Consider the following 11,224-nt stretch of genomic DNA (forward strand, 5'->3'; position numbering starts at 1 on the left):
TCTGATACATCCATAGGGAGAACTCTGCCAAATTCTAAAGAGTATACTTTGGGGGAGAGTTTATGCAAGAACTAAGGTCTACTTTATCCTTTAACATGAACAGTAACAGGGGCACCTGGGTGGCTCACTCGGTTAAGCGTCTGCCTTTGGCTCAGTTCATGATCCCAGGGATCCTGGGATCGAGCCCCACATCGGGCTCCCTGCTCGGCAGGAAGCCTGCTTCTCCCTCTCCCGCTCCCCCTGTTTGTGTTCCCTCTCTCGCTGTCTCTCTCTCTGTCAAATAAATAAATAAAACCTTTAAAAAAAAAACAAACAAAAAAACATGAACAGTAACAATAATCTTACTGCGAGTGTTGTCCAAGGGAGGAACTCCCCCAACAGAACCTTCTAAAAGGGTGAATGGTAACAGCACCCTCGTCAGTGCCAGGCTGGGGTCAGAGGTGCCATCTGGAGGGGATGCCTCTGTGGGACCCCCTGCTGACTGTTCAAAACCATCTGCCCAGCCCAAGAAGAGGACATTAAGCAAGCAATTTTATGGAAGAAGTGCAAATAGCCAGACATGAAGTGTTTATCTTGGAGCTTGACAACATGGGGTGGGGGGGGGGAGACACAAATTGAAGAAGAGATGAGTGGTCTCCCTGGCGACATTTGTACCTGAAGGCGGTCCTAGGTTTTTTTGAGATGTCTCTTGTGTGTATTGTCTCACACAGTGCTTTTTTTTTTTTTTTAAGATTTTATTTATTTGAGAGAGAGAATGAGATAGAGCATGAGAGGGGGGAGGGTCAGAGGGAGAAGCATACTCCCTGCTGAGCAGGGAGCCCGATGTGGGGCTCGATCCCGGGACTCCGGGATCATGACCTGAGCCAAAGGCAGTCGCTTAACCAACTGAGCCACCCAGGCGCCCTCACACAGTGCTCTTACTTCCGTGCTCAGACGCATGATTTGCTATGGTTTGGGGACTGAGAAGCCTGAGCAAGGGAAAAGTGGGAGATGGATGGGTAAGGGAGAAAGAGGCTCCTTTCCTTCTCACCCCTCCACCAAAGACTTTCTTCTTCCCTTCTCATCCATCCTGGCCCGGTCCCACCCCCTCTGTGAGGCCCTACCCAACCACCCTACAGGTTCCCAGAGATCCCCTGCTCCAGAGGTGTGGGGCCCCTTCTGCATGGGGCACTTGCCGTTCACCCTATGCGGAGGGAGCTAACTCTCATGGAGCATCTACTGCAGTGCTTCTCTGCTTGGTGCACATCAGAATCACAAGGAGGGTTTGTTAAAACACAATGCCCCACCCCCACCCCCTCCGGAGTTTCATGTGTAAGGACCTTCCGTTTAAGTGTCAGGGTGAAGATTTACTCCCAGGTCTCCTTGACTCTAGTAACCTTTCTTTCTCTGCCTTGCTCCTTTGCATAGTTAGTTATTCTCCTGCATGTTATCTAGTTCCTCAACAAAATAGTCAAGTTCTTTTTTGTATACTTTGTATCTCCTGCTTTGTCTAACCTATATCTGCGGGCTTAATTGACAGGAGACTGAAGGATTTGGGCAACTAACCCAGGGAAGCTCCCGGTGCAACAGAATCTGAGCTGCTCCCCATCCCACAACACCTCCTTCTCCCAGCACTAGGGAAGGAGAACACCTGGTCAAGGAGGGTAGTTATTTTTCCTTCCTGCGCGGGTAAGGGAGACGCCTAGGGCAACAGTTTGGTACAGTTTGGTATGTCTCCCACATGATGTCACCGAAATAAACGCCTGTTTATCTTCGAAGTTCAGTCATGTAGGCAGCAGAGAGGGGACAGCGGCAGAAATGTGAGAAGTGGAGAGGAGGGGAGGGTGGGGTGGTGTTGACTGGGGAGCCGAGGAGGGAGAGACGGGCCATAGGAGGGGAGATACGGGTACCAGGGGCCGCTGGCTGTTCCAGGGTTAAGGGACAGGGCGGGGAACGTAGACAGAGAGGCTGCGGGTCGGTCAGGCCTGGAGAGAATGAAGAAAGTGAGGGGGTGACGCTCCCGGCAGCCCCTGGAACCAGAAGAGAAGCCGGGTTCATTCCGTACTCTCCAGTTCCCACCTCGGTCTCCTTCCCGACTCCTCCGCGTCTGTTTCTCTCTCTTTTGAAACTCCGGGAGCAACGCCCACCTTCCTCCCGCCCCAAAGTCCCGGGAGCGCCGCAGCCGCTGGATACCTGGGGTTGGAAAGGAGGGGAGCCAGGATCAAGGGTTCTGGGGAGCGGGTATAGAAAGGGGGCTCCTGCAAGGGTGAAGTGGGTGTTGTCTATTTCTGCAGGGCAAGAGGGCTCTGGGGGTGAGCTCCAGGCCGCCAGGTCTGTGGGACTTGCCTGGGTGGGAAGGTGCCCCTGAAGTCGGTATTGAAGGTACTAGGGATCAGGGGAAAAACCGAGAAATCCCAAGCGTGGGGTGGGGTGCCCTCGGGTCTGTGGATCACACCAAGAGGCTGACTCCTCTGCCAGCGGGGCAGAGAACTGAGCAAGCCGCAGGAATTTAGGGCGGATCGGGGTGGGGGCGCGAAGGGCAACGGAAACAGGAAGTGAGGGGCAGAGAGGCTGAAGGGGGGGGGTAGAGGGAGCATCAGTTACTCCGGGTGAGGCGAGTCCTCCTCCCCGACCCCGGCACTGCACGGGACACGGCGCGCAGCCGGGCACCCCTGTACCCTGGACCCGGCTTGGGGCCCAGCCCCGCCCGCGCAACTCGAGGCCGGGGGCCAGCGACCGCTTCACTTGAGGCCCCCACCCCTCTGCTCTCGGCCGCAGCCCGACCAGGAACGGAACTACAGCTCCCGTGCGGCCCTCCCTCCACTCAGCCCGCGGCTCGGCGGGCACCGGCTCGCGCACTCCTGGGAACTGTAGTCCCTGGCCCTCCCCGCCTTCTCTGGGAGGCGGCCGGGATGTCCAGCCGGGAGGTGCTCGCAGCCCTCTCCACCTCCCTCCCTCTTGTCTTTCCAGCTATGGAAACCAGCTTCTTGCAGTGATGAGGAATTACTCTGCTGCCAAACATCACGGTCCCGTTGGCATCTACAAACGTGCCTTACTCTCTCGAGTCACTTTCCTACTTTCCCTTTGATGTTGAAACCCTGGATTTCAGGCTGGGCGATTCAGGTTTTAGGGGGCAGGTTTGAGATCTGACTTGACATGCTGCGCAGCTCTTCACTCTGTCTCTTCCAGTTTCACAGATCGTTCCCCACTATTTTCATACGTATTTGTTGACTTGGGGTTCAGAAAATTGGGATTCACACACCGTGAATAACCTTTGACATCCCCCCCCCCATTTCCAAGGCTGATTTCCACATGGTTTCCAGGCTTGTCTCCCCAATCTTTTTGTTTGTTTTTCCCCTTCTAGCACACCCCTGATAAACAGAGACACAGAACTGCAGGTTTCAAAGAAGAAAAGAAGCAAATTTGTTGTTGTTGGTAGGAGGGCATGAAGGAGAGGGTTCTTCACCTTCCCCAACATCTTGTATAGACGGGAGGTTGGGGGGGGGCAATAGAAAAGGCAGTAGATGGGGGCGCATGCCCCGCTCTGTACAATATAGAAGAATCTGATATAGATACTTTGTATAAAAGCCACTTGTCCTCATTTGTGTCCGCTTGCTGGCTGGCTGGGTTGGGGGGGGGGCACTGGGGGACAAAGAAGCTGGGGGTGGTGGACCAGGACACAGAGACACCCCATGGTCCCCATCCTCTGGCTGTCCCCTTGTGGGGTCACTTTGGATCCTTGGTGGGGGCATAGCAGAGCTCCAGTGGCCGGGATACCTTCCAGAACTTCTCATTCACCAGTTCCAGGGTCAGCGAGCCATTCAGTGTCTACAGAGGGGGTGGAAGAGAGACAGGCAGGGTAAGAAAAAAAGAAAGTTGGAGAAGGTGGTAAAGGATTTGAATAAGACAGAAAGTGACCAAGGGAGGAAGAAAGAAAAAAGAGTTAATAAAAGAGATGGGGCAAGGCAAAGCAGGGGCATAGGGAGTGATGGGGGAGGAGACAGAGGTGGGAGATGCAGAGGGAGAAAGGAAGGTGGGCCAGTTAGAAGGTCAGGATCCCGGGTTCTGTGTGGCCCCAGGCCACCCTCCCCTCTCTCCCCTTACAGCCCTGCCCTCAGAGGCGCTCACCGTGAAAGCTCCGCCCCCAGGGGCGATGTAGATGGTGTACTGCTTTTCGCTGACACCTTCCAGACTGGGCAAGGCAGGCTCCTCAGGGCCGTCACCTCCTCCGGTACCCCCACCCTCCCCACCACCCCCATCAGGTCCCCCGGCATCAGAGGCGCCCCCTCCAGGCCCTCCTGGCTCCCCAGCCTCCTGCTGCTGCCTCCGCTCAAGGGCAATGCGCAGGGCCAAGTACTTGGAAAGATGGTCCACTGTGGCATTCCCAGTTGTCTTCACGTACCTGAAGTGGGAAAGAGGGCAGGTTTAGGGCACAGAAAGCCTTAAATGGCCAAGGGAAGTAGGGGACTTTCCAACAGGGCCTCTGGGTTAGGGTTTCTTGCTGGGTTTGGGTGCAGCCCACTTCTGATGGAAGTCTATGTGATCTCTGGTTTCTCAGAGGTCAGGGGAAAGACAGGGCTCTCACCTAGTCTGGCAGTATTCTCCCTTCTCCACGAGCAGGGGGTGGGGCCGGAACACGAGCTCAATTTCTCCACCTGGCTCCGGGGGACTGGGGGCCCCAGGAGGGCTTGGGGGGCCTAGGGTTCCCCCTCCCAAGGTCCCTCCCCGGTCACCAGAGTCTTCAGAACCGGCGCCCCCACCCACCCCACCAGTGCCACCTCCCCCTGTCCCTACACTGCTCCCCCCTGCGCCCCCACCACGGGGTCGCTTGGGAGCAGGGCCTGGGGCAGAGTCAGGGGCAGAGTCTGAGCTCACATCCTCTCCATCCCCCTCTCCCTCCCCAGGCTCTCCTTCCCCCCCACTCATCGTGGTGGTCTGATCTGACCCGGGCATCGGTCGCCTCACACGCTGGGCCCTGTAGAAGCAAGTGGTTGAGGTTAGAAAGCACCAAGGATAAGGGGTTTAGACTTTAAACTTATGAGAGAACAAGAGATCAGGGAAATCTTACTGATGACACCTAATATTTGTTAAATACTAACTACATGCTAAGCACACTGGCTAAGTATTTTGCACTGCTGGCCTCTCATAGTACAAATCCTAGAAGCAGGTGATTATATTCTATTTATGGTTGAGGAAACTGAGGCTTAGAGAGGTTAAATAACTTGTTTGCAATCATAGCCCCTTGCCACTCTCCTCATGGACTCCAAGAACCAGTAGCATAGGTTTGTAGAAATGCGGAATTTCAGGCCCAACTCCAGACCTACTGAAATAGAATTTGCATTTTTAACAAGACCCTCAGGTAATCTAGATTCCTATTAAAGACTGAGCAATGCTGGCCTGGGAGGTCATTTAATTCCCAGCGGTGTGAATCCAGAGTTTATGCTCACAATCACTCCGCTGCTCTAACTTCTAGAAAGTTAGAGGGCGAGCCATTTTCTTCTTAAGAATGGTAGTGCCAAGTGCTAACTAAGAAGTTGCAATTTATGTCCCTGACTTCCGGGCTTCAACAATCAGGCTGTGGTTAGCTATTAGGGTGCTAAGGCTCAGAAGCTGGCAGGCAGCGAAGACAGCTCCAGGAGTCTGACCCACGCATCTGTCCCACCAGCCCTGCTACCGCCTCTCTCTAGGCCCAAACCTGTGCATGGCCTGCATGCGCAGCCCCTCCTCAATGCTGGAGCTCAGTGCCTGCTGGTTGTGCAGGCGACTGAGGCGGATGAGCACCCGGTCTTGGTGGGCCTCGTATTCCTCCCGGCTGGGATAGATCTTAGAGATCAGGGCATCAAAGTTGGGGTCTGGCCGCAGAGACCGCTTGGATACCAGCTTCTTGCGGCAGGTAGGGCACTCCTTGTTCCTGGGGTGGGAGAGAGGAGGCCATGAACAGTCAGTTGCCAGGGTATTGAGGCCCCAACTCTGTACCCTTCACCCCATCTCAAACACATCCCTCCTGTTACCCGCTCCGCAGGGCCGTGACAATACAGTCCGAGCAGAATCGGTGGAGGCACTCCTTGGTGGTCATTGTATTCTTCAGCATGTCCAGGCAGATGGGACACATGAGTTCTGAATGCAGTGACCGAGGGGAAACCGCAATCTCTGTGCCATCCATGATGGCTTCCTGGAGGCATCAGTGAGTGGAAACGTGATAGTGGGTTGGGGGGAAAGGGGTTTTAGAAATAAGTAGTCCATGGAATGGGAATTTTGAGAAATACAGTGAAATAGCAGAATCTGGGTACCCCATGTTGGCCACTTGAGGAAGATGGTAATTCTGAGAGAGAGGAGCTTTGACTTGGAGAGAATGGAAAACAAAAAGGATTAGTGTCCATTAACTAAAAGTAGGAGCTTCGCAACAGGAGGATTTGAGGTTTGGCGAGAGGTCTGGGAGTGGGGGTGGCACAGATTTGGAGTTTGGGGAGGACTTTTTCAACAGAATTTCTTAAAGTGTGGTCCAGGTTCGACCTATATCAGAATCCCCTAGGGTACTTGCTTAAGCCGCAGATTCTGGGGCCCCATCTCATTATTGTACCAAAATGTTGGGGTTGGGGGAAGGCCGAGAGGCTCCATTTTTAATAAACTTGGGAGGAGAGTCTCATATGCACTGACTTATGACACTGAGCTGAGGAACAGTGAAGGTAATTTCTGTCTGTTTACTATCTTTCAGATGAAGGCAATCATACTTGCCCGTCTGTGGCACTAGCTGATGTGAGGATTAAATGAGATAAATGTGAAGTGCTTGGAAAAGATTAAGATGATTCAAAGGTAGGACCAAGGGAGTCTGACATCGGGCAGGGTCCGCAGAACAGGGCAAAAAATGGCAAAGAGGCTGTGGGATGGGGTCAGTGGATTGAAAGGTTTGGGGAAAGGGAGTAAGCTGTGAAGGGAGAGTCCCTGTCACCTGCGGGGTCCGGTGGAGCTCATACAGACTCAGTTCCCACGTTTTGCTTGCATTCTGGGCATTCGCCGGCGTCGTCATGGTGACCGGGCACAGACCCCCCCACTAGGGTTCCGCAGCGGTGGAGGAGGAGGAGAGATAGGCTGGGGAGAGGGGGAAGGGGGAAGGGGTGTTAGGGGGGCCGCCCTCGCGCAGACCCCGCCCCTCCGGTGGCTCCCCCCACCCCCCTCCTCCCCGCGCCGCGCTGCCCCTCACCCGGCTCCAGCCGTCCGCGCCCCGGTTGCCGCAGCGCCTCTCCCTGGGCCCGGGCTCCCAGCTCCAGTTCGCTCGGTCCGCAGCCGCTGCTCAGACAGCAGCTCCCGCCGCCGCCGCCGCCATGGCCCGGGCGCTGGGGCCCTACGTCACTTCCGCCTGTCCCTCCACTACACCCCCCCCACCCCCGCCAGCGGAGACGTCACCCGCCACTCGGGGCTCGGGTGGGACGCGACGTGGGCGCCCGGGTACCCCGCCCTCGGGACGCGCCCGCTTCGCGTGTAGAGCCGGCGTCCCCGGAGTCCCGAGCTACTTGGGGACCCGGTCTCAGTCCCCGGGCCGGCACCGTCGCGCTGCCAACCTTAGCCACCGTTCCCTTCCCGAGGTCCCCACCCGGGGCCTCCGCTCCGGAGGGCGGGGCCTGGGATCTCTTGGACCCCGGGAGGGGACAGAAGGGTTGGAAAAGGGGCCACCTCCCCCACTCCGCGTCCCCTAGTGGCTCTGGGGAACAGCTGCCCCCCTCCCCACAACTTCTTCTCCGTAACCTCAGCCCGGCATTCCGGGGAGGGGAGGGGGTAAGGCTGCAAAGGATCCTCGGCCGCTTCAGTCCTCCAGTCCTGTGAATGCAACTAAATCCGGATGAGCCCGGGATTCCCCTTACTACCCTGGGGACTTGCTCCACCCTCCGCTTTGGCTCTCCCTAGACCCTCCGACCTGCTCTCCCCTCGAGGTTTGGGGGCGGCGGCTCGGGACGTCCAGACTCAACTCTCGGCCAGAGCCATAGACTCGAGAATTGCGTTTGGACAATCAGGAGCCGCGGCCCGGGGCGGGGGAGGGAGGCGCACGGGAGGAACGGGGGAATGGAGACACCACGCGGAAGCAGGGACACACACACAAGATGGGGCCCCTATAGGGGAGGGGGTGTGCGTGTGTGGGTGGGTGGGGGCACAAGGGGCAGAATGTCTGGAGTGGGAAGCGGGCAGGAGCCTCCTCCAGGACTTTCCAGTAAAGGAAGGGGATGGGGAGGAAAGAGAAGAGGACGGGGCAGAGCGATCCCCATTGAGGGCAGGGGATGAGATTCGGGGCGGGGGGTGGGGGGTGGGTGGAAAGAGACCATGGTGGGCGTCCTGTCTCCTCCAGCCTGAGCTGGGGTTCCCGGACTTGGGCTGCAGCTGCCAGGGGGTAGCCTGTTTCTGGGACAAGGCAGCAATGGGTCCCCTCGCCCCCTCCCCCAGTTCCCCCCTACTTCCCTGTCCTCTCCTTCAGTCCGTGGCCAGTCCTTATGTGGGCTCCAGAGTCGATTAGCGCGGACCCCCTCCCCTTCCTCCTCCTCCTCCCAGCCCCCTCCCTTCTGCTCTCCTCCAGCCCCTTTCATCGGCTGGTCCATTCCCCTAATCCTGGCCCCCTCCCCTAATCCCCCCCCCCACCCGACCCCAGGCCGGCTGCAGCTATTGTAAGGTGGAGAGAAAGGGGGGGGGGACTCAGAGAAGGGAGAGGGGTGGGGGAGGGCCACCTGTTCCAAGACCCCCTCCCAAGGCCAGACTGGACACCAGGATGGGGCCATGAACAAACCACCCTTGGGGACCACAAGGACCCAGGGAATTGGGGGGAGGGGATTGGGGCTGCAGGACCAGGGGAAGGGGGTGGGGCAGAGACCCCCTCCCTCTAAAAAGACCCAGAATGTCACGCATACACAGTGACACACACTCTCTCCTCTCATACCCGGCGGCGGGGGTTGCCCTGGGAGACCAGGCAGTGAAAGGGAACAATCCTTCGGGAAAGGGAAAGGAGGGGGAGGTGGGGAAGGGTCTGAGGGCTTAGACACAAGAAGAACCGGAGGTGGCAGGGAAGAGGATTTGGAATTTATTAGGGTCACAAGCACCCCTGCCTCCCATATTCAGCATTCCAGAGCCATACACTGCCACCCCTTTTGTAGCCTGGGAACTCAGAGTCCTCATCAGCAGGAGGCCGGGTGGAGTGGTGGGGGAGTGAGCAGAGTCCAGGGTCCGTGAGGCAGTTACATGAAAAGACCTCCTGGGAGGGGCAGAAACATTTGGATAGATGCATAGGTGGAGACAAATGGGCTGGGGGGCGCCCACTTCGGTCCCTCGCCTATGGGAACTTCTGCTCTTCCCTCAGTGGCTCCAGACTCCCTTCACTTGCTTTTTCTTATCACCTGGGTTCCACTTCTCTGCCCTCTCCCTCCCCATGATGGCCTCATACCAGTGACTTCCACTGAGGCCCCTGTGATGTATCCACTGTCTTCAGATGCCAAGAATGCAACCACATCTGCCACATCTATGGGAATGGCGGGGAGAAGGCAGAATCCTACTCACTCTCATGGACCCAAAGTCATCACCTCCCACCAGAACCCCTCCCCACCAACACACACACTCCAACCACCAATCCTAGTGAAATCCTCTCAGATACGACAAACATTGGGATCTCTTCATTCAGGCCCCCTCCCTAGGGCCTCCTCCTCATTCAGTGCTCACCCTCAGGATCCCCCATATGTCCCACTGGGATCATTCCAATCACCTGTAAGAAAATATAAGTGGGTGAAAGTTTCTTTTATGGATTTTTTTTTTTTTTTTGTAGGTTGAGTCTGTGACCCTTTTGTCTTCATTCCTTGTACACTTACTGAATATCTACTATTTGCCAGGCCCTGTGCCCAGATTCTCTCTGAAGCCCAGAGAGATTGGGTATCTGAACGATTCTGCCCTCTGCCCTCTACCCACAGCCTCCTACCTTGTCCAGCACTTTCTGTGGCACTTTCTGTGTCATGGGTGTTGTAATGAACCCTGGGAGGACAGAGTTACAGCGGATCCCATGTCTGTGGAACGGAAAGTGGCTGCTGACTCTGGAGAGGACTGAGCACTGACCTGCCCCCCAGACCTCCCGCATGCCTCAGCAAATCCCTCTGTACTCCCAGGGGTGTCTGACCAACCGTCCAAGCTCCCGAGCTGCCGTCTGGGTCAGCCCAATCACTCCAGCCTTGGATGCTGCGTAGTTTGTCTGTCCCATGTTCCCCACCTATAGGTGGGTCAGAGATTTGGGATGAGTCAGGAGTCCCAAGGAGGGGCTCTCTGATCTATGCCCAACTAGCTGGCTGACCTCATCCCAACTCAGTCTGACCTTCCCTATGATGCTACTGATGTTGATGATGGACCCATGGCAACCACTGGACACCAGGGCTTGGGCTGCAGCCTGAGTGACTAGAAAGATGCCCTAATGAGGAAAGAGTAACAAGGCAGAAAGGATCAGCTGGGGTGACAGTCTTCTTCCAGCTCCCTCCCCCAGGCTGGAGGAACCAGAAGTCACAGGTTCAGAGGTCGCCACCTTGAGATTGACAGCGATGACTTTGTCCCAGTCATCCTCAGACATGCGGAGCAGAACCTCATCCCTGGTGATCCCCGCACAGGACACGACGACAGATGGCGGGCGAGAAAAGCAGGCCTATGGAAGTGGGCGGTTACACACCAAAACCCAAGTAGAGCCCGGGCAATGGAGGCAATGTCGGCTCTTTAAAAGAGGGCGAGGTCCTGTCGCGTTCACCTGTACTTGTTCCAGCAGGCGCCTGACCGCCCCGGACTCAGACACGTCAGCCTGGAAGGCGGCGTGGGCCCCGCCGGGCGCCACCTCCTCGCTCCCCTGCCCGCCCAGCAGCCACACCGTCTTGCATGCCGCCGCCTTGTCCAGGTCGCAAGCGGCCACGGTGGCCCCCTCTCTGGCTAGGCGCACACTGACGGCCCGGCCGATGCCGCCACCCGCGCCTGAGATGGGAGAGAACACGCAGGAGAGGGAAAAAGGGGAGTGGGCAGGGGTCAGAGGTCAACAGGGCGCAAAGTTAGTAAAATTTGGACCGGGGGCCAGGGGTCACAGCGCCTGTAGACGCCGAAGGCGCGCCCCCGACAACACTCCGGCACCCCAACCCGCCTGGGGAGGGCATCCCCTCAACCTGTGACCAGCGCCAGCGCGGAGCGGAGCCTGAGCTGAGACGCCATGTCCGGCCGCGGGTGGGCGGGCACCCAGCACTGAGCCAATCCC

General features: G+C 57.2%; 2 protein-coding genes across 3 annotated transcripts; both read right to left on the reverse strand.

Moving 5' to 3' along the window:
* Positions 1-3,378: 3,378 nt before the first annotated feature.
* On the reverse strand, positions 3,379-7,319 carry RING1 (ring finger protein 1). Its single transcript, XM_032410046.1, has 7 exons — positions 7,181-7,319; positions 6,929-7,068; positions 5,991-6,151; positions 5,675-5,890; positions 4,565-4,954; positions 4,108-4,381; positions 3,379-3,807 (listed from the first exon to the last, which is right to left on the reverse strand). The coding sequence occupies exons 2-7, from the start codon at positions 7,004-7,006 to the stop codon at positions 3,706-3,708; spliced, it is 1,221 nt and encodes a 406-aa protein (XP_032265937.1). The 5' UTR covers positions 7,007-7,068; positions 7,181-7,319; the 3' UTR covers positions 3,379-3,705.
* Positions 7,320-8,998: 1,679 nt separating this feature from the next.
* HSD17B8 (hydroxysteroid 17-beta dehydrogenase 8) lies at positions 8,999-11,215 on the reverse strand. 2 transcript variants are annotated; one of them, XM_032410200.1, is made up of 9 exons: positions 11,136-11,215; positions 10,733-10,950; positions 10,517-10,633; positions 10,313-10,405; positions 10,125-10,210; positions 9,926-10,010; positions 9,673-9,715; positions 9,401-9,475; positions 8,999-9,211 (listed from the first exon to the last, which is right to left on the reverse strand). In XM_032410200.1, exons 1-9 carry the CDS (start codon positions 11,179-11,181, stop codon positions 9,195-9,197), a joined length of 780 nt encoding a protein of 259 aa, XP_032266091.1. In that variant the 5' UTR covers positions 11,182-11,215; the 3' UTR covers positions 8,999-9,194. The 2 variants fall into 2 exon arrangements, with proteins under 2 accessions (XP_032266091.1, XP_032266092.1); XM_032410201.1 differs by lacking the exon at positions 10,313-10,405.
* Between the last annotated feature and the right edge of the window lie 9 nt (positions 11,216-11,224).

This window comes from Phoca vitulina, unplaced genomic scaffold, assembly GCF_004348235.1.
Source record: "Phoca vitulina isolate PV1807 unplaced genomic scaffold, GSC_HSeal_1.0 scaffold11, whole genome shotgun sequence".
In the NCBI taxonomy this organism is placed as follows: Eukaryota; Metazoa; Chordata; class Mammalia; order Carnivora; family Phocidae; genus Phoca; species Phoca vitulina.

What these genes read in the sequence shown, in the direction of transcription:
- RING1 (XM_032410046.1), bottom strand. Translation starts at nt 7,006, where the DNA reads ATGACGACGCCGGCGAATGCCCAGAATGCAAGCAAAACGTGGGAACTG. An exon ending in GTCACGGCCCTGCGGAGCGG is followed by an intron (nt 5,891 to 5,990) that starts GTAACAGGAGGG and finishes CTCCCACCCCAG; the next exon opens with GAACAAGGAGTGCCCTACCT. An exon ending in GGAGAATACTGCCAGACTAG is followed by an intron (nt 4,382 to 4,564) that starts GTGAGAGCCCTG and finishes TTCCCACTTCAG; the next exon opens with GTACGTGAAGACAACTGGGA.
- HSD17B8 (XM_032410200.1), bottom strand. Translation starts at nt 11,181, where the DNA reads ATGGCGTCTCAGCTCAGGCTCCGCTCCGCGCTGGCGCTGGTCACAG. An exon ending in GCCTGCTGGAACAAGTACAG is followed by an intron (nt 10,634 to 10,732) that starts GTGAACGCGACA and finishes CCACTTCCATAG; the next exon opens with GCCTGCTTTTCTCGCCCGCC. An exon ending in ACATATGGGGGATCCTGAGG is followed by an intron (nt 9,476 to 9,672) that starts GTGAGCACTGAA and finishes CCATTCCCATAG; the next exon opens with ATGTGGCAGATGTGGTTGCA.